Source organism: Herpailurus yagouaroundi, unplaced genomic scaffold, assembly GCF_014898765.1.
Source record: "Herpailurus yagouaroundi ecotype Mexico unplaced genomic scaffold, PumYag 140, whole genome shotgun sequence".
In the NCBI taxonomy this organism is placed as follows: domain Eukaryota; kingdom Metazoa; phylum Chordata; class Mammalia; order Carnivora; family Felidae; genus Herpailurus; species Herpailurus yagouaroundi.
The window spans coordinates 53,790,716-53,812,978 of NW_024412395.1; the positions used below are offsets into that span (position 1 = coordinate 53,790,716).

At 40.7% G+C, this 22,263-nt stretch overlaps 1 protein-coding gene across 8 annotated transcripts in view; it reads left to right on the forward strand.

The window, feature by feature from the left end:
- RAPGEF4 (Rap guanine nucleotide exchange factor 4) overlaps positions 1 to 22,263 on the forward strand; it is a 288,036-nt gene that overhangs the window by 55,164 nt on the left and 210,609 nt on the right. For 7 of the 8 annotated variants that reach the window (XR_005790363.1, XM_040475406.1, XM_040475408.1 and 4 more), the window contains one exon: positions 11,888 to 12,034. Coding sequence is in view for 7 of the 8 variants with exons in the window: in XM_040475406.1 (XP_040331340.1) it covers positions 11,888 to 12,034 (147 nt within the window). In the remaining variant the exon portion in view is untranslated. Of the gene's footprint in view, positions 1 to 11,887; positions 12,035 to 18,638; positions 18,821 to 22,263 lie in introns of those variants that run through there. The other variant, XM_040475403.1, reaches the window with a different exon arrangement.

The following is a 22,263-nucleotide window of genomic DNA, read 5'->3' on the forward strand; positions in this document are numbered from 1 at the left end:
CTTTTGGCATTCATGTTCTGTTTTACAACTGGGCTTGAAAACAAAGCTCAGCAACATCAGGTGTAACTTTCCCTGGGTCATACAAATGTATGTGGCCAAGTGAAGATTTGAATTCAGGTCTAACATATTCCAAATTTCACGTTCTTCCTGCTGCTCACACAGGAAAAAAGGTGAGCAGGGAAGTAAAAGAAAAAAAAGAAAAGTTAAGAGACTAAGATAGTGAAGGAAAAAGAAAGGAGGTAACAGCACAAAAGAGTGAAATCTTTATAAGTGGGTAGGGCAGTTTTGCTAGCCTGACCCTCCATTTTCATTCAAGTCTCTTAGTGGCCTTTCTTCTCATCAGAGGGTCAGAAATCAGAGATGGTGATGATAAATTCCCAAACTTAGAATCTCTAAGTTTCAGACATACCCTCAGTGGGGTGTTAGCTGAGCCAGAATGGCAGGATAAGAGCAGGAATAGATCATGGTAATGGAGCGCCCACTACAGGTAGCTGTGTGAAAAGCACTTTTCAAGCATTTTTTCATTGGCTGTTAAGCTACAGCCCCCTTCTCCACCCCTGTTTAGTGCTATTATTAGTGTCACTTTACAGGTAGACGCTAAATAACTCTCCCAAGGTCACTCATCCATTAGGTATCGGAGCCAGTTCTTTGAGATTCTGAGGCTGAAGTTCTTGACCATTATGGCTGTATAGGTGCCAAGCAGAAGTAATAATGAATGTGGGGAGAAGCTTTTCCCCTGCAGCTCAGGCAACCACCCGCTGATTCCAGCTCAGAACTCCACACCTCTCATCTCCAAGCCACCTTGCAGATGTTTCCTCCACCTGAGACATAATATCAGGGAAGACCCACTTCTCACATTCTGCTGGGCTGCCCCTGGATGTGGGTTCCTCCTTCCACCACCTTTTAGATCAGTTAAATGAGCATGGTCCATCCCTTCAAAAGGTTTCTAGGCTAGAAGATGGGGTAGATAAGTATGGGTGATAGGGGAGGGAGATTGAGGTACTATGTCCAAGGTGGAGGTGATAGGGTTCGAGTTTGGGTTGATAGGATGTATGGGGGCTGAGAGAAAGTGGGGATCTGGACTTGGTTAAAGAGGTGGATGGTGATGCCAGAAATTGAAATAAGGGCACATAAGAAAGAAAGCCCTTCACAGATTCTGATACAGTGTTTCTATGTCATATATTTATTAGGCATTATTGATCTGATGGAATTTTTTTTCTGAACAAAATCACCCTTTTATATGGTGATAGGAAGAGATAACTATACATAAATTTGAAGAATACAAATGGCATAAATATTTTATTTGGCTCAGAAATTTATATTACCTTTCTGCCTGTTTTAATATAATACTACTTTTTCTGCCTTTTCATCATTCCCTTATACTTTTTTGCTCACTGGATTAAAAAAGCACAGCTTCTTGCCTTCTGTATGATTGGTTTTGCAGGTTCTTTTTGAATTCTTTGGACTCCAGGTTGAGGGGTCACACTTATCTCCCATTAGTGGTATCCTACGAGCATAGTTATAGTAACTCTCATCATTTAGAAACCATTTCACTTCCATTGTTTTGTTTGAGCTGCCCTAGTAAGCAGACCCAACTGTGTTGTAACTTACTCAAGTCCCATGTGAATGAGTGGTCTGTTCAAGATGATACAGTGGTGACCCATAGAGCTGGAAATCCCCATGACTTCCTTACTCAATCCAGTACTCTGCTCTTGTCATCCTTACCTTTGGCCAGCATGTGTGGCCATTTGTGTGGATGTCTGTAAGGGGTCTTCAAAGGGTACTTGCTCCCAAGTGCCTACCGGTGTCCATGGGTGGTGGTAATGAATAGATCCTTCTTTGCCCCCTTGGGTCACTGGTGCCCAAGATTCTGAAGAAAGCTGTTGATTCCACATTTTGGAAAAGTATTAAAACCACTCCACTCAGTGGTAGTGTAAGCTTCAAGCCCTTTGCTGGGAGGAGGGGATAGAGACAAAGAGCCATTGGACTGTGGGGAACAAGGATGGCTTACCTCCCAGTTTTGCTTGGAGTTGGTCCACCTGGTCAGTTTCAAAACCACAAGTCTGCCAGCTGGGGAGGCATGACTTAGCAGGAAGACTCTTTCTCATCCTGTGGGTCTGCTCCCAACTCAGAGCACATCAGACACTGGTGCACAATCCTGCTGAGTGTTGGTTGGAACCAACTTCTCTCCCTCTGACACAGGCCTTTCTGGGAAGAGCCCCAAGCCAACACTGTTCCGCTTCCGTACTTCCATTGCTTTCATTTCTTTTGCTATGGACTTGAAACTGTGTTTGTTCTATGAATTCTGAGAAATACATAGACTATTCTGTTCTGTTATTTTGATGAACTTGTAGAGACAGCTATCCTTGGAAATACCTTCCTATGCATTATATTGCTTCTACTACTCCATAAACAAAGCTTACTTCCAAAACACTTGTACCCCATGTCCATATGTAATTGTCAAAGGCGCACCTACCAGCTTTCTAGGCACTTTTCCTGCCTTGAGCATTCTTTGTGTTACCCCTTGAAACTCAGAGTGCTCAGCAAGGGAACCTGCCCACAGACCACGCCACCAACCCACTGTGTCCCAGCTGGCTCACATGTTCACAAAGATTTCTACTTGGCAGCACAGATCCTATCAAGGATTAATCTTTCCCGTTCCCGCCAATACCTGCCCCCACCCTCAGTCTCTTACCTAAGCCTAACCAGGACACAAACGCCCTCGGACATCCACAGTGGAACTCTTGTGCTCAAGAACTTGCCTGTCTTGAGTGCCTATTTAACCACACGGCCTGAAAGTTAGAGAGTTTATGTTCCCACTAGAATGATAATGCTATCAGTGTACTCTTTTCTTATTAATACTTGAATGGATTTAGAGTGAAAAGTGGATATTGGAATAAATTATACATAATAAGTAATACACGCAAAAACGATAAATAGGCAGCCATACTCAACTCCATGTGTGTGTTTCAGAAAGCGCGTACGCACGCGATGGGGAGAGAGAAAGAGAGAGACAAGGTCCTGTGTTTCTCTGCAGATTTTATAAGTGAAGGGCCTTTTTGGCATGATAAATATTTAAACCCTAGAAACATATAAGGTTTAAAAGTTAATCTTTGCACCAAAAAAGTATATTTTTCCTGTCGCATGAAAGAAGAATTTCTTCTGACTGCTAAGTGACTAGAAGTTCATGCTGCAAAATAGAGAGTAAGATGGTGTATCAATTCATTAAAACTTCTACATCTGTATAACAGATGCTTATTTAAAGTATTTTTACCTAATGCAACACACAGTGGTTATAATCAGACCTCTTTTGAAATCCTCTCTCTGCTACTTGATTGTTGTGTGACCTTAGGCAAGTTAGATTACCTATAAGTTGGGGATTTCTACCTTAAATGAGTCAATGTATACAGACCACTTCGTGGGAAGCTTGGCATAGAGCAGGGGTTCTGGTACTTTTTTCTTACTAATTCCAGAAGGAAAGGTTTGTTGCCTAGAGTGGAGTGCAGCCTGTTGCAATGCCTGCAATGCTCTCATTTTATCACAAGAGGGCAGTGCTAGCATAGAGAAAGCAGGAAATGTACTCGGTATTAGAATGGCAAGCCGTTCACCGATGTTATTCAGCCATTCTCTGGGATCAGAGAACCCTGGCTGCTGTTGGCACTTGCACTTTATTCACCCTCTCATCTGTTTCTGTAACATTCTCTGGCAGTTTTTAGTCCAATTTTCGAAAAACGATCTCTCACCGGTACTTCCCCCAAAGTAAAATGTGCTTTTATTTGCCCTCTTTTTTTGTCTCTACAGCAAAGATGTTTTTAAGCGTTGAATTTTTGTTTATGAAATTTGAAGGACAGACTTGTTTCTCTATCATGTGGCTCTCTCTATCATTCTCTGTCTTTCTGTCTTAGCCTGTCTGATTCTCTCATTTACTCTCGTTTCACCCCATTATTTTCAGACAGAGAACATTGCTATCATCAGGGAACATTTTCTGAACACATTTAATGAGCCCATGAAACGTGAAAGGAGCCAAGTCCATAGTGGTGGTTTATGATCTCTTATTACTTGTCTGTTCAGGTCATGTTATTTGTTAGGAACCCATCCGTAGTTTATTTAGCATCCTGCGCGAGGCTTCTACACACTGTGTTTAGTTTTGTTGCCATGTAATTCTTTGTTTGGGTGGATGCAGGACTGAGCCACGGTGCAGGACAGATTGGCTTTCTGCTGAAATGAAGCTGGCCTCCCTGATTCAGTTATTGGAATGCTAATGATAGTCCCTTCTCATGTTCTCATCGAAACTTCCTGCAGCCAGCTTGCCTGATCTCGTTAAGCTGTGTCTAACACTGTGATTCCAGGGAAGTGCTGTAAAAGTAACAAATCTGTCTTTGCTGTCTGTTAGAAAAAAAACACATTTGACTTGGAAGTATTTTGCCTTTGTGCTTGGCAATAAACTCTTCAGACAGCACTTACAATTTAATGTCTTGACAAATTTTTATTTTTTAAAAAGACTTGCAGCATTCAGTAAATTCCAATACTAAATTCAAGCTCATGAAATAGACCCAGGCACTACCAAACTTAATGGCAAGTATTGGCCCTAGTCCTAAAATAAAAATATTGTCAAAATATTTGCTTTGTAAGAATTTACATTTCAGGGTCTGTGCACTTAAAGGACCAATTTGTTCGCTGATGTTAACCCAACATGTATCCAAAACAATAAATATGCCATGAGACAGTTAACTTTTCTTGAGCTATTAATACAGAGTGATTTAGATATACTTACTAAAAAAATCTGATACCCCTTGAAGTTAAAGGACAGTTTAAGGAAAAAAAATCTTGATGTACTGATCAGAGAGAATTCTTATGTCTGTTTGTTGATTGCTAGTTATTTTAAATTTCATCAGGCTGTAACTTGTGTAAGTTGGATTTCTGTGGATGCGTATAGACATTTGCAAAGCACGTGTTTATTACCTCTGATATCAGTGATAACAGCCATTGGCTTTCTTAACACCGTTCCTATTTTCATAGTGTAGCTTTGTTTATAGCGTAACAAACAAATAAAATGCTTCATATGAGAACACCTGCTTTAAGAAAACCTAGCATATCATAATTCAGATGTACAAAGCAGATAAATTAAGGGGTGATTAGTAGCAGCACAAAAGGATTCTTTGATTTTCAGCAGGATTCATCAGAAGGGTTCCTTTGAATGCAAGCTCCCCCAGAGAGCTGAAGTGTTTTGCAGATCATTCAAACCACTTGACATCCAGACTGGGAGACAGAGAAACTTAGAATTTAAGTGTTGAAAAACCATCGTTCATTGAAGATTAACACAAAATGAATGTAGAGGTTCTCTGTTCTTTCAATAATAGAAAAATGTAATTTGCTTTTTAGTAATATGGTTAACCTAAATGTGTATATAAACATGACAAAGTCAGAAATACTATTTTCCATTATTTATGGAGCACCTACTATGTGCTAGGAACCATCCTTGACTCTGTGTATTGTTTTATTTATATTTAATCCTGCTTGTGCCCATTTCACAAATGAGGATATTAAGCTTCCTGGGATCATTTTACCCAAAGCTGCAAGACCATGATAATTGGCAGAGAACAGTTTTGAATCTAGGTCTACGAGGGCTGTACTTTTGTCACTACACTCCAGGGAAGTTTCCTCCTGAGCTTGGAGTGTTCTGACTCTTGGTGCCGCCACATGCGTGTCCTTTGCCTAATACTCCCTGCCTTCCATCAGGGTGACTTTACTGACGTGTTTGTTAACCTACTTAACACGAACGTTTATGAATGGAGATAACCAGACCCTGCCTATGCCACTGAAATACATACTGTGCCAAGATAATGTTCACGACTTCAGTTGGTGCTTAGCTGGGCAGAGGAGGTGAGCCTGAAAACTGGAGGCTGTCTATGGTGGAGGTAGGAGCTGTCTACAGGGCATGTTCAGGTATGCCGGGCAGGACATGGAACGTGACTGAACACTGGAGCAGCGCGGCCCCCAGGTTAGTAGAGCGCAGGATGGGGTAGGTCTAACTAATGGTAACATGATGGGCTATAACTTGGTGATGAGCAGGGAGTCAGGAAGTGGGCCCAGTGATGGAAGTGGGCAGCCAGGTGGGCTGACGAACAGGCCTGGCCACAGAAGGATGTTGGAGAAGGATGTTGCCATACATGTGTGTATGGCAAGGATGCTGGTGAGGGCTGTCAGAACTAGACGGCCATTTTGAAAAGAATTAAGATACCAGATAGGTTATTAAGGCAGAGACACAGAAGAAAGGCAGTAACTCCGTTCTCCCACTGAGGTAGGAACTCCGTTGTTAGCAACTGGGGCACAGGATCAGAGTAGGAATAACTAATGATTGCTTACATTTCTCCTAATGAGTTAAGAGGTTGGTGCCCTAGTCTGGGATGGATTTGATCCTCTCAATGAGGGCCAAGTGGACCCCAGTAATGAAAGGAGGGTTAGAGAGGGAGCAGTGCTGTTTTCTATTTTCCTGGAGATTGGGACTTAATATATATAGATAAATGTATGTAAATAAAAATACAGATTGACTGACTGAAGGAAAAAACCTGTGTGGATTTAATTATTACTTTAATTGATTTTTCTACTGAGCCTTGGCAAGTGGTACTTAACATCTCATATGATCATTGCAGAGGTATATGCAGAGGTGATTAGACTCACTAGTTCTCGTCTGAACTCCTACTCACTAGCCATGCTCCTGGACAAATTCCTGAACATCTCTGGGACTGATTTTCCTCAGCCTGTGAAATAGCCATGATGTTGCAGAATTGTTCGAATACTGCCATCAGTAAGAATACCCACAATTTATTAAACATTTCTTTTCAGTCAGGCTCTGTGTGAAGCAGTTCAAATGCATTATCTCATTTAACTGTTGTGAGGAATAAATAAGGCATCACAGTCAAGATACTGGCTTAGTGCACTCACACACGTGGAGATCCATGTACATGCTGACGCACTGTAGAATGTGTACCATTAAGGATAAGTTGGTTATTAAGTGTTTTAGAGGATAAGAGAAGGAGTGACTATGTTGACTGATAGGTGAAAGAGAGTTGCATGAGATTGGAGGAAAAAACCAGATGACATGTCAGTGACATGCCACAGGTCACTCCTTTTTTGAGCGCCCATGACCCCTACTTATATAGTAGAATTGGCATCAATTCTAATAAAGACCCAATATGCTTTACTAATAACACGAGGAAGTCTTTCCCTGTGTCATCCAGGGGATCTTGCACTTACTGTGTGTCTGCTGCAAAGCAGTAAGTGATAAGCTGGTCTCTGCCCCTTTTACAGAAGTCCCTTTGGGAGTGCCGGTTCAGCCCTGTGCCTCCCCAGAGGTCTCAGTGTAACATAGGACTCCCAGCCATGTTTGGCTAACCTACTTGCTTGTTTTGGGTTTCCCTGGAATTCCACCTAGAGCCTAAGATTGAGCTGTAAGTGGTTATTTTTGAAGATGACCCCAGGAAGCCTTGTAAGGAAGTGGAAAAGTGAGACATCGAAGGAGGGAAAGCCAATAAAAGTGTGTTAAGATTTCAACTAGACTCACTCTTCCAGGCAATCCTCCACGAACTGTGTAGAGTTAGGAAGCTCGGGTATTTATCTTCCTCCTCTCATGCCTCTTTGGTGGAGGTTGCCTCTTGCAGGCATCGAGTGCCCAGCACTCTGCCCTCAGGTGGAGCAATGCAGATGCCTGAGAGAGGAAGCCACACGTGTGTATTGCAACTGTCCCGAAAGCTACAATGACTTTGGGGGTGGGGTGAGGTGAAGAGTAGGGAGGAGTCCAGCAGGACTCCAGTAGCATCTGCTCAATCTACCTTCCTATGTTGAAGACACTCAGAGTTTTAAATCTACATTTCATATTTGGAAATCCTTAAAGTAAATTGCCATCTTATCAAAATAGAACATTTCTTTGCTTCTGTTAATATTTTATATTCCCTGAGCAGGTGCTGACCAGTGTCTTCAGTCTCTGTGTCACTATAAATATTTTCTTTCTGCACATTAATCTGAGAATGAGCAGAAAATAAAATAATCTGAATAGTCTCTATTGAACATGTATGGAGACATGAGCAGATCTTTAGAGTATGTGTAAACTTTTGTATTTAAAAAATTTAAATTTATTTTTGAGACGGGGAGGGGCAAAGAGAGAAGGAGACACAGAATCCGAAGTAGACTCCAGGCTCCAAGCTGTCAGTACAGAGCCCGACGCGGGGCTCTCACCCGTGAACCTTGAGATCATGACCTGAGCCGAAGTTGGACGCTTAACCAACTGAGCCGAGCCACCCAGGCGCCCCTAGAGTATGTGTAAACTTTAAAGAAATAGTAATATTACATTCAGAAATGGATACTTACAGCCCCAGCCAAAGGCATGCATTCAGCCTATCTGCAGGGGTTCAAGGTTGGAATTCTGACCATAGGGATCTGGTTAGATGTTAGTGTGGACCAAAGTCAGAGGGCTCCCACCTCATTGACTTACATTCATTCAACATTTCAGTGTACATATTCAGCAACCTATCTTGGCTCTGTTAAATGAGAGAACATTAGATTGCAAATTTCTCTTTTGATAATTCTCTTCTAAGCACATTGCAAGGCCCTGTCTGAGATTCAGAAAATAACATTCATGGACTATAAAGATAGTAATTAATCTTTAGAGTGAAAATGTTTTTCTCAGGACCTGCCTCTTCCCAGTGCCCAACCCATACTTCCCAAACCCATTCAGATTTCTAGGTACATTTGTCCTAAAAATAGTGAGTCTGCTGAAAGCTACGTTTGAACTTAGAAGTAATTCTCCTTCCAGGCGAGGTTTTCTACTCCTAACTTTAAGATCCTGCCTTGTGTTTGTGACTCCCTGTCTTTAAACTTAAGAAGACCAAAAGAAGACATCCAGATGGCCAACAGGCACATGAAAAGATGCTCAACATCGCTCCTCATCAGGGAAATACAAATCAAAACCACACTCAGATATCACCTCATGCCAGTCAGAGTGGCCAAAAGGAACAAATCAGGAGACTATAGATGCTGGAGAGGATGTGGAGAAACGGGAACCCTCTTGCACTGTTGGTGGTAATGCAAACTGGTACAGCCGCTCTGGAAAACAGTGTGGAGGTTCCTCAAAAAGTTAAAAATAGACCTACCCTATGACCCAGCAATAGCATATCTAGGAATTTACCCAAGGGATACAGGAGTGCTGATGCATAGGGGCACTTGTACCCCAGTGTTTATAGCAGCACTCTCAACAATAGCCAAACTGTGGAAAGAGCCTAAATGTCCATCAACTGATGAATGGATAAAGAAATTGTGGTTTATATACACAATGGGGTACTACATGGCAATGAGAAAGAATGAAATCTGGCCTTTTGTAGCAACGTGGATGGAACTGGAGAGTGTGATGCTAAGTGAAATAAGCCATACAGAGAAAGACAGATACCATATGTTTTCACTCTTATGTGGATCCTGAGAAACTTAACAGGAACCTATGGGGGAGGGGAAGGAAAAAAAAAAAAAGAGGTTAGAGTGGGAGAGAGCCAAAGCATAAGAGACTCTTAAAAACTGAGAACAAACTGAGGGCTTATGGGGGGCGGGAGGGGGGGAGGGTGGATGGTGGGTATTGAGGAGGGCACCTGTTGGGATGAGCACTGGGTGTTGTATGGAAACCAGTTTGACAATAAATTTCATATACTAAAAAAGAAATAAAATAAAGTAAACTTAAGAAGACCACATATGAAGGAGGAAATGTGGGAAGGATGGGTTCCATGTTCAGTTCTGGTGGGAGAGTGAGGGACACTGGAAATGGGCCAAGATGATCAAAGGGCCGAGGCTGGGTGCGCCTCCTTGCAGAGGTCTTGACACGTGAGGTCAAGACATGTGTCTTGACACTTGGCACCTGGCAGGGCACTGGCAGCACTAACAGGACTAATGTGGTGAGATGTATAATGCATGGGTAATTGTTAAACTCTCCAGGGGAGAGCCGAGAATACCTTCAATCCTTTGTCCATCACGAGAGCTGTTCACTAGCGAGAAGCCAGGCTCATGTGACTTTCACAGCCTACGTCTTTCTTTGTATACCTCTTGGTGACAAACTACATAGCCAGGGATAGGAGGTGAGAGAGGAGAAGACTGTTTATAATCCATAAAAATCTACAACTAGCTCACAAATAACAGATCGTCATAGTTCCTTTGCATTATACTTTGTGGATAACCTTAGATATTTAAGCTACGTGAACAGTGGCAGGAGTAATATTAATGGTTCCATACCTGTCAAGCTTTAAAATAGAATTTTACACTGAAGGTACAAATTAGGCAAAAGAAGCCTTTCCAAAGGGTGCAGATGATAAAGTAGGCCAGTAGGACTCTCAAGGGAACCTGATATTCTAGAGAATTTATGGAAGTCTGTGATTCATCATAATCCCTCTTGTCATTTTACTAGAGTTTGAAAATTACTCAGAGATACCTAACTCGCTGAATATTGATATTTCGGTTCTGGGGATATTTTTCTGACTGAATTTGTCTGCAACTGCCTCTCTAGAAAATTTATTAGCAAACTATTCATACATTTCCCCCCAATCTTTCATTCTTTTCTGAGATATTATTGATTTTATTTTCCTAAACACAATTTTATATGGTAATATCTGGGCAGAAGCAATTTGCTATGGTTCAAGGAACTGGATTCTTATGGGCATTTGTCTTAGTAATGTGATTACAGAGTCACTAACTTGATCTTAATAACGTTTGCTTATTATCGTGTCTTAAATGCATGAAAGGAAAACTGTTTTCTAACTCAGAGGATTACCCTTGTGTATCTCCGTTAGTTGATAATGCCCTGCAAAATTAATGTCCAGGTGGCTTTGAGTGGCTATTGCATTATTTGAAACTAGTTAGGATTAAATGCAAATATTATCACCAATGTTGCATGCAGATTGGAAATTACTTTTTTAGTATACCTTAAGAAACTTAAATCGCTGATTCATAGCAGTTTATAAACCGGCCACGCTGCACTTCATCTGATGCTGTTTCTACTCTATTGTGGCTGCAGGAGGCAGCATGATACAAAAGGCTTGGAATCTGTAGTCAGATAACCGTGGTTAGAATCTGACTGCCTTACTTATTATTTGTGTGAACTAGGGCCGTGTTAATCAACTACCCTGACCCTCAGTTTCCTCATCTCTTCAAGACAGGCTGACATACAAGTACCTCCATTCTAGTTTCCTATTGAAATATTGTAACTGCAACCTTCTCAGTAAAAATCTCTGTTGGTTTTCAAAAGATTCCCTCCTTTTTTTCTTAAAGCAGATAGTAGTCATATAAAAAGATAATACTGTCCACAAAAAGACTTGAAGAAGGTTACTGCTAGCAGCTTTATTCATAATCTGCCTAAACTAGGAACAGTCCAAATGTTCACAAATAGAACAATAGGTAAGCAAATTGTAACATATCCATGCAATGGAGAATTACTCGTCAGTAAAAGGAAAAAAAATTACTGATCCATGAGACAATGTGGATGAATCTTAGAGACATTATGTGGAGCAAAAGAAGCCAGACACCAAAAAGAGCATATTGTCTGACTCCTTTTACATGAAGTTTTAAAACCAGCAAAACTCCTTTATGGTGATAGAAATCAGAATACTGATTACCTCTGAAGGGAGGGTCTTGATTGGAAAGGGGCATGAAGGAAATTTTGGGGTGATAGGGATGTTCTATGTCTTGATTTTGGTGATGATTACGCAGGTGTATATATTTGTCAAAACTTGATGAACTGTGCAGTTGAATCACGTGCTTTATTGTGTATAAGTTAAACTTAAATTCAAAGAAAAGACAACTCACCCATGTCGGTTAAACGTTTAGTTGTCTCATGACCGATTTTTGGGATTCTCAGGATGCAGTGACCATCTGTACCCTGGGAATTGGGACAGCCTTTGGAGAGTCCATTCTGGACAACACACCCCGCCATGCGACCATCGTTACCAGGGAGAGCAGTGAACTGCTCCGCATCGAGCAGAAGGACTTCAAGGCTCTATGGGAGGTGAGCCCCAAGGCTTCTCTGTCAATTAACGTAGTTGCGGAAAAGAAAAGGAGCTGCCACGTGGATAATGGCATTACAGTCAAGCCTTAATGTGTTCTGTTCCGAGCTGGTAGATGGAATTTAATTTTCAAAACTTGTTTTTGAAATGAGTGAGTGAAAAAGCCATTTTGACATAAGACATCCCCACCCCCGCCTTTTTTTATTTTTAATTTAGTGCTTGCTCAATTTTCTGTAGTTTGACATACCTTATAATTATTTCTTGAATGACCATAGACTGTTTTATGTATTTCCTCCTTCCTATTCCACAGATGTATTCTTAACCAGGGAACAAAATACTTTGACATTTTCTTTTGCATTTTAAAAATCATCATTGACATGTTTCCTGGTAAAGTGGAATGAATGGGGTTAACACCTGCTTCATTTAAATGCTTTTAAAAATGATGTGCCCTGCAATAAGGTATGGGAAATGAGGGACATAAAGATGTCTGGTTACTTGCCAACTTCAGAATGCATTGGTGGCACAGCGGTGGATGGATGCGACCGGTGCTGGTGGCTTTTGCATTTACCACTGCTTACCAGCGCCCCTTCGGGTATTGCACTCATTTGCAAGAAGTAGGGGGAATAAATCATCTTATATGTAGTAATGGCAAATGGAGCACTTAGAAAGGCCCAGCTAAACCTTGCATCTTTTACGCTCATTCCTTTTCAGTTCTGCAAGCTTCTGATTTTAACCTGTGGTTGTTCCTTATCTTTGTCTTTGGCTCAGTATGTCCAAGTGTTAACCCATCGAGCTGGCAGGCTTTGCAACTTGTCGCGGTGTGGCTAAGATTTTAAACTTGATCTTAAAAGAATTTTGTGTAATCAAATAGTTTCCTCCAGAGCCAAACAAATGACAGATGCATTAAGGGAGCAAACCTGCAGGTGAATGAGTGATGCTTTGCCTTAAAAGTCCTGCAAAGCCTTGGAAGGCCTTGGTGGTAAAACCTGTTACTTTTATTCTTGGCAGTAGTGAATAAATTGCGGGGTTGCTTGTTTGAAATGTTCCTCTTAGAAAATATTAAAGAGCTCCAACTGCTCTGTAAAGTTCAGAGACAAAAGCTAGTTTTAGGAAGGCAAAGCTGAAGTAGGTTTGCATGAGGTGTGTGTGGAGAGGTTTTCTTGTCAATTAAAAGGGACCAAGCTTGAGGCAAATAAGCCTTTTTTTTTTTTTTTGGGGGGGGGGGGGGGCTTTTTTTTTTAAAAAATGTAAAAAAAAACTGTTTTCCAAAAAAGAAAATTTGGAAAACTGGCTTAAGAACAAAAATGATTTCCACCTGTGATGTATGTCATTATAACTGCTTTTGTCTGCTATGACTTTTTCAAGTTGCTCATCGAGGATAGTTTGTGGAAATATTTAAAATTTTATTTTAATTAGGAGCCCTCAGTACTGTGAAGGAAGTTCCTGAGAAGTAGCTACCTGTGAACATTTTCGAAAAACTTAATATTATTAGGAAAATTTTCAAACATACAGAAAACCAGAAAGGATAATACAGTGAACACCCGTACACCCCCACTTAGTTTGGCAGTTGCTGACATATAGCCATATTTGCCCCATCTTTTTTTTTTTTTTTGCTGAACCACTTTAATGTAAATGACAGACTTTATGACATTTCATCATAAATATTCAGCATAATCCTAAGAAAAATAGAATATCCTGCCACATACCCAATAATACCATTATTTCACTTACAGTACTAAAGATAACATCCTAATATCTAATATCCAGTCCGCGGTTCAGGTTTTTCCATAAATACCCATAAATAAATATTCAACACATATCCTTTATATCTGTTATATTTCAAACCAGGTTCAAATAAAGAACCACGTCTTACATTTGATTGTTGTATCTGAGTCTCTGTCTCTGTCCCTCTCTCTCCCCCCCCCCTGCCGGGTGGGGGCCGCGAGCCTTCTTCCGCCCCCCACCCTCCCTCTCTCCCTTCTTTCCTCTCTCTGTCTCTCTCATCCTTTCCATGGCATTGGCTTGTTAAAAAGGCTGGGTTAGTTTCTCCCAAATTCAATATTTGTTTGATTATTTTCTCATGGTATCTTTTTGTACCCCTGTTCCAGGGTTTTCTATAAAAGGAAGTTAGAGCTAAAAGCTTGATTAGATCAGATCAAACATTTTTGTCCAGAAAGCTTCAAAGGTGATAATAAGTACATCAGGAAGTTCATCATGTCTGGAGGCTTTACTATCGGTGATGCATTAGTGTTATTAGTTTGAGTGTGTCGGTAGACTTCAGTTGAGTACATTTTAGTACTACTTTCCACAGATATTTCCCTTAAAGGAAAATTATTAAATGGGGGTATTGATATTGAGGGTGGCTTTGGTATCCCCAACCTTGCCACCTGATTCTGCAGCTCAGTGGATCCAACCCTTAAAGTGTAACCTCAGTGCAGATTTCTGATGTCCCCTGCCAGTGACTTAATTGAGCTGAAAAGAAAGGACAGAGTTTTTGTCTGACTTCTTATTTTACAGGTGGGGGACTGGAACCTCATAGGGAGTAAGAGATTAGTCGCATACTTCATTTTATTTGCCTGTTCACGTAACTAAGTTCAGAGTGCAAATTACATGCTCAATCAGCATTTTAACAGGCTAAAATGGAAATGCAAGAAACTCCATCGTCTACCAATCCATGTTAATCAGAACTTTATTAATGGGCACAATTGTGCATATATATATAGTACATGATAATCCTAAGAACTTGTAAAATTCTAAATTACTTTCTAAATAAAAAAGATTGACTTATTTATTCTACCATTCATTTTTAAAAATTTTTTTCAACATTTATTTATTTTTGAGAGATGGAGAGACAGCGCATCAGTGGGGGAGGGGCAGAGAGAGAGGAAGACACAGAATCTGAAGGCTCCAGGCTCTGAGCTGTCAGCACAGAGCCCGATGCAGGACCTAAACTCACAAACTGTGAGATCATGACCTGAGCTGAAGTGGGACGCTTAACCGACTGAGCCACCCAGGTGCCCCTCTACCATTCGTTTTTTAACAAATACTCATTGAGTGTCTCCTATCAGGTATAGATGCAGCAGCAAACAAGACTGACAGAGCTCCCTCTCTCCAGGAGGACTTCTGTTTTACTTGGAGAACACAGAAAATAAGCTACCAAGTCGTAATAGTATTTCAGAGTATAAAAATCATTATAATTAAGTGTTATTTCTATTTGAATTTGAGGGATCCATTGAGGACACATATGGCACTAATCTGCTAGCAAAATAGCTGATATTCAGAATACCTATTCCTTGTTTATGTTAGATAATGGAGTTTATAACTCAGCCATCTATTACACTAGTAAATAATACCCATTAGCAAAATTAAAACCCAAACTCATACTGTCAGCTGAAATCTGAGGGAGATCTGCAAGCCAAGCATTAAAAGGAAAGCATTATGTTGGGAAGGATTCAGGTAGGAGCCTCATCAAACTGTAAGGTGGCAGGAAGAAGGCAGCAGAAAGGTAAGCTGGATAATAGTGCCTCTCTTGTTGGCAAGGTAAGTAACTCAGTGTTGGGCTACAGGTTAGGGATAGTAAAAACTAGGTAACCTGAATCATGGGTCTAAATTTGCATGTTCATCTCATTTGACTAATTACTTTTGAAGAATGTCATCCTGGGCCCATTGCATGTCAAGTACCCCCTTGATTAGCTTTGTCTCCTTATCTATGTATGCCCTTGTCACTTAAAGGGGACAAAAGATAAAACCAGGATTCTGAGTTATTTCTTCTCACTCTGAAAGTTACAATCTATAACCACTACCAGGTAGCACAGTCTAAAAGTAGCTCTTTAACAGGCTGAGCAAATAGTCTATTTTAAATCTTACACTTGGGACTTTAATGGCAACACAAAGCTAGGGAATCCTGCTTCCTTTCCTGACCAAAGGCAAGTTTCCTCAGCTCTCTGCAGGAAGAGAACACACTCAGAGACCTACATGTGAGATTTTGAAATCCTATTCAATTTCATCCCGGATACCTCTTGCTTTATATTGTCTATTATGTTGTAAGTCAAGCTGGTAACACCTAGAGTATTTAAAAAAGTGATTCCCATAAATGTAGCCAGAGCATTATTCAATAACCAATACATCAGAAAAAGTATTCCCCAAGATATAACAGAGGTAGCATCCTGATGCTTTTCTTTGCATCCTGCGTCTTTCCTAATGAAAACTATTTTCTTCCCTGTTCTTCCATGTTTCAGTTGCTAATTTATGGTCAGATTTGAGAACATTGGGTTGCTCCATCTTAAAACTAGGTCATGTTTTCTTAAGTGAATATGGTAAATTTATTCAGAGTTGGTTGATAATGCATCCCTCCTCTCACGCTTCTGTGATATTAAAACTCAATAAAATATGTGAACCACAATATAAAACATCTCATTTTTCAGCAGTATATAGGTGATGGAGGGAGAGAAGGAAGAGGAGAGGAGATAGTTCTGTTTCTGAATCTCATTCAGAAGGAAAATAATTGAAAAGTCTTGGAATGTCACGTTCAATGCTTGAGACAACCATAAATTTAAACTTTGTGCCACTTGTGGCATTGCGTACCCTCCGTGAAGAAGTTAAATGGCAAAGTAGTTAAGCGCAGACTTGGGAGTTTTAAGCCAGTTATTAATATTTGATCCAAGATTGTGTGACTGCTGGTGGCTCTTGGACTAAATGAAGAACTGATTTACTGTCCAATTCCCTGAATTTCTTTGCAGCACATATAGGACAAGAAGGCTTCCAATGGTTACAAATGACTACAACAAGAGTTTTTGTGTTTTTTGTGTTTTTTTTTGTTTTGTTTTCTTGTTGACTTTCCATCTAATGCTATATCTGTATGAAGATGCTTTCAGCTTTGTAGCATGTATTGACATCTCTACATAGACTATTCCCAATACATGAAGTTGGATGAGGAGGTGAGTCCGGTGTGTTCAGAGAAGTAGACTCTTGATCAGATTCGTAACAGACACTACTGAGAGGTCCTTGAACTTGTGTGCCACCTCCTGTTTAGCTGTGTTTCAGTTGCATGGACATCATCTGGCCAAAAGCTTTCCTTCACTGTGAGCCATGTTTGGAAATGTTGAACATAACAATATGTGTCTATGAATAAGTCATTTGAAATTTAAAGACAGCAATACAACTACAGAGTCTAAAAATAAAAGCAGTATTTTAAATTTATAGTCTGACCCATGCCACAATAAAATTGATTTCTTGGCTGTAATTGTTACCCAGAAACTTCTTGGCACATTTTGTGAATTTATTCTAACTGAGGGATCCCATGTCACAGAGAACCATTGCTCTGATGTAATGATTGTTATGGGACAGTTTATTCCCCAAATGTGTCTGTGGCCTCAGCAAATATTGTTAAGTAACTGAAAATCCATTTCATGCTTTATGAGATACAAAACTGAATTGTAAAACAAAGAAATAGGTGCATGTTTCTATCTTAGGAAAAGAATAGAATTTGTAAACAGGAATATTTCTAAGAGTAATGAATATTGTCGAAGGAATATTTTTACACCTGTCTCTATTCCCTGGTTTTCAGAGTGTATTATTTCTAGATTGTATCAGATACGTTGGCAGTTGTGGGCCTGAAAAGCTTTTTAGCTATTTCCATTTACTGCCTGTCTTGGACTATGCAGGTAGAAAGAGTCCTTTCCCATTAATAATCTTTCAAGCCACTATGAGAATAGGAATTATTGAAATAACAGCAGCTTAGTCTTTGCTGATGCGCTTTAAAAACCTTATCAGAGTAATATACTTCTCAGAGGCATCTGCCCCTGCTTGAATGGACTTGATGTTTCTGTCTGTCTTGGGCTGTCAGAAAAATTAAAGCCAAATACTTAAAACAGAATATCAGAACATAAAAATCTTAGAAGTCCTTTGGATGGTTTTATTACTATGTTTAGCATGCAAACAATTTCTTTTTTCTTTTTTCTTTTCTTTCTTTTTTTTTTTTTTTTAGCATGCAAACAATTTCAAGTTGTTTTGCATGCACTTTAATGGGAGGCTTTCAACATAGGCTGGTATTTCAGGTAAATATTTAGTGGCCCTGAGCAGTGAGGCAAGACTGCACGACCCATCCTCAGACAGGGATGCCTATCTGTTAATGCACAGGAACCCACACCCTCATCTGAGGACTAGCTGGAACCGAGAGCCATGGGGTCTGATTTCTCCCAAGTCGGGAGTCTGTGCTTACTTTTGGCAACTTTGGAGCTTGTACTGTAGTGTTACTTCTCAGGCCAGAAATTTGCATCAAAGGGCTAAGAAAAATACATCCAAAAATAAACATGAAAGTCAGGATTTCATGCCAGGAACTCCAGCCACACACATCCTGTTGGCTGGTTCTCTTGACTCTCCTCACAGTTGTGATTCTTTTAAACCAAGCGGAAGCCTCCAATGACTTGGACCTTATGTCTGCGCCAGGGTCTTACTCCTCTGTCCTCGAGCTTTTCCATGGAGTGTGGAATGATTCAAATCCAGAAAGGAAGGGAGTGAAGTTACTGGGAGGTAACTACAGTTAAATATATACACATATATATGTATACAGGAAGTCTTTTCCTATTGCCTTCGGCTGCCTGAGCTTTTCTGGAGAACGACCAGCGCCGGGTTTCTCTCTGTGGACTGACATCCTCTGAACACTAATAGATACAAACAGGGAATTATCGGCCATGAAGGTGTATTTTGTTGTCCAAATAAAGGACAGATATTCACTGGATGTCTGGGAACTTTGAGTGACAGAAAAAGAAGGACATATGCTGTACAAGGTCAGAATGTATCTTTTTTTATTCTTTAGTGGGGAAATATTGTATGTCACAGTTTGCATCTTGGTTTGAAGAATTATACTCTGAAGCATCTCTGGCTTTTCTAATTATGTTCCACCAGACCTAAATATGTACAATAGGACTGACATAATTTGATTTCATCTTTATTTGTGATGTGTGTGTGTGTGTGTGTGTGTGTGTGTGTGGAGGGGGGAGTGACGGTTCATCTTTTTGATTGTGAAGGATGTGTTTGTTTAGCCTGAGATCTTAAATATGTTTACAGAAGATAAACAAAGACAGTTGTTCAGAACTAGCCAGTTACATTTATCACATTAATATTAAATGTTGTATGTATTTATCTGGTGACATGCTTGAATGGCATATATTAAAAATAAATTTGGGGCAAGGAAACGGATTGAGAGTGATGGTATTTCATCCCCTGGACGCCCAGTAGGTATCTTGCCTGCCGCTCTCAGACTATATGAAGTCCTTAGTGTTTATGGGAACTCTATTACATTATTGATGACTTGAAGTCAGACCAGCTCTGTAAGCTATGATTTCACTGTTTCTCAGAAGATGATCAGGGGGTTGGAACAGATAAAGGCTTGGCTGGCAGGTGCCAGGAATGCCCAGATGCTGCGGGTAGACCTGTTGGCAGGGTGTGCCTGCCGTAAGCAGTGGTCGTCGCTTCTTTACGTCTCTGGGTGTTCATTTCAGGAGTGTGCACAGGATACTGGGATCTTGTACAAGTTGCTGTGAGCAGAGGTTTTCAAATGCCTCCCATGGCCGTGCATTTGCCAGCTTGCCTTTGACCCCTCCCTGCCTCCCACGCCCCGCACTTTTGTCTTGCAGTGGCCCCCATTGCTCCCCTAGCTAACCTACCACACTGCATGCCTCTAAGGAGTTTCTCAACTCCATGTTAATTGATGCCACTTTGAAAATTTCATCTGTAAGAAACTCCCGTCACATTCAACAAACATATGTACTTGGTTCCCACACTGTGGAGGTGTAAAATGTATCACGTCTGTCTGTCTGGCTTACAGTCTAGTGGAGAAGACAGACAAGCACAAACACAAGCCATCCTGATGTAAGACAAACTGGAAAGTACTATAAGAAAGATACAGCATGCTGGAGGACATACGAGGGAAGGGAGGGAGAGATTCATTTCCATCCAGGATATCATTTCATCCGAAGACAAAGAGATCTGGTTCTGAATTCTTATGTGGCTAACAAGGCTGGGTTTCAGCATCCCCAAAGGCTTGGGGTCAGTTCACCAAATTATAACATTTAAGGCAGCTTGTTCCCAAGGGTCTGAGCACGCAGGAGAGGCAGGGCTTCCTCACTCCACTGTCTTGTGCTGTGTTCTGCCTTCTTCTCCTTGTGATTGGCCCTGGCAAGCTTGAATAGGGGTCCGCCTGCCCTCTGAGGGTGTCATGTGTTGTATTTCCAAATGCCTGGCTTTGTGTTTTGTTTGTTGTTCACTCATCATCTGGAGAAATCCGCTCTGAGGTTTAATGGGTCCCCTGGGCAAAGACGGTTCTAGTTGGGAAAACTTTAAGAACTTGAGATTCAGAAAGAACTCGTGGTATGGACTGGGGGATATTGTTAAGCTCTTTAAGTGTAGGAAGCCCTGTGGTCATGGGACTTTTCTGTTCTCATTGGGTCAAATTCCACTCCTGTGTAGTTTCCAGGCTGCCGCGGAGAGGTTAGAGCACAGTCACTGGGACAGGGTGTCTGACACCGAGGAAGGAGCAGCAGGAAATCCTGTCACAACTCAGCCTCTCTGAATTCCTGCAGGCTTGCCGTGGTTGATCTCACTAACCTCAGTGTTTTGAGCTGTCTGGCCCAAACCAATAAATGCAAGACAGACCTCCTAAAGGCTATTGATGTGGTAGAGTGGTCTGGCCTGAAATTCTGATCTATTCCTGGTTTAATCCAGCTCTGCTAGATGACTTTTTGGAAAGCTCTCTAGCTCCTGGGCCACCTAGTTGTATTATAAAGATACCTTGACTTAAATCCTGTCTTGCTGTCAGGAGTGCTCCAAGTTAATCTTGATTGATTGCCTTCTGAATTGGAAAATTTAGTGCCTCCCACCTCCCTTTTTGGTTTGCAAATTCAAGAAGGCAAAGCCACAAATTGTGTGAATGGAAAATATTAAATTATATCATTTGAAAGGCAAGACCTTTTTGTTATCTTTAATCATTTACAGTTGTAGTTCTTAAAAACTAGGTCCACATTAGAATTACCTGGAAAGCTAGTTAAAACTTCCCATATGTGGGCCCTGTCTAGAACACTGAAACCAGAATCTCTAGAAGAGGGGCCCTGAGTGTCGCTGGCTTCTTCACGCTCCCCAGATGGGCGTACTGGGCACCCAGGGCTGAGAACCTGTCTTCCAGCAGTGGGCTTTGATAAGTGGGCACTGTGCCCCTTTGTATCTGGGTCTGCATTTACCTGCCTGGCATTTTTGCTCTGTGCTAAGGCTCTGTGATTGAAAAATATGTTTATTCCTTGTTTGTGTTAAATCTCCTAGTGTAATTTTTCCTTCTCTCATATAGACATTCTACTTCCAAATTGGGGTTTCTGTCAGATTTAAGTAACAATGGCAAACAGTATTTTAGAGATACAGTGAGTGGGATTTTTTATTTAAGGGTTTGTGATTAGAGGTTGCCTGTGTGGTCTGGCTATTGAAAGTGTGAGAATCACATGCAAAATCCACCCCCTTCCTTCAATTCCACCATCCTACAAACACATATTCTCTTATCTGTCAGAGCAGTCTTGTCGTTACACATCACGTAGCTCCTGGAAAATTCCACAGTACCTTTGTAGGAGAATGAGAGTGAAAAAGCCAAGTAATATCATAGCATCATTATGAAGGGAGTTTTGAGCTCATGGGCCCCTTGAGAATGTTGTGATCCCCGACCCAACCCTGGACTATATACTTTGAGAGTCACTTCTCTAAGATAAATCCCCAGAAAAAGAATACTAAGTTGAAAGGTGTGGAAACATTTATGTCTCTTGATAAATATGATCACATTTATTTTCAATAGTTTTTTGGTTTTTTTTCCTGCCACCAGGACTATTTGAGCCTTGGCCAGCATGACTGTTATATATTTTCCTCCATTATAATAGGCACTGTTATTGTCATTGTGTTTCTTTGATTACTGCTGGGATGGTTGAGATTTTCTTTACATATTTCTTTCCTGATCATATTTACTCACCCATACATTGGCATTTATTTGTCAGTTTATGTGAATGCTTTATTTGATCAAGATACTAATCCTTTGTTGTAATTCCTGCAAATATTTTATCTTGGTCTGCTGACTTTTCATTTTTCATGAACTTAAAGTACATACATTCTAAATCCATTAAGTCCCCAACAAAAAGTTTATTTTATTGTTTAAAGACCTTTTTAGGGGCACGTGGGTGGCTTAGTCAGTTAAGTGTCC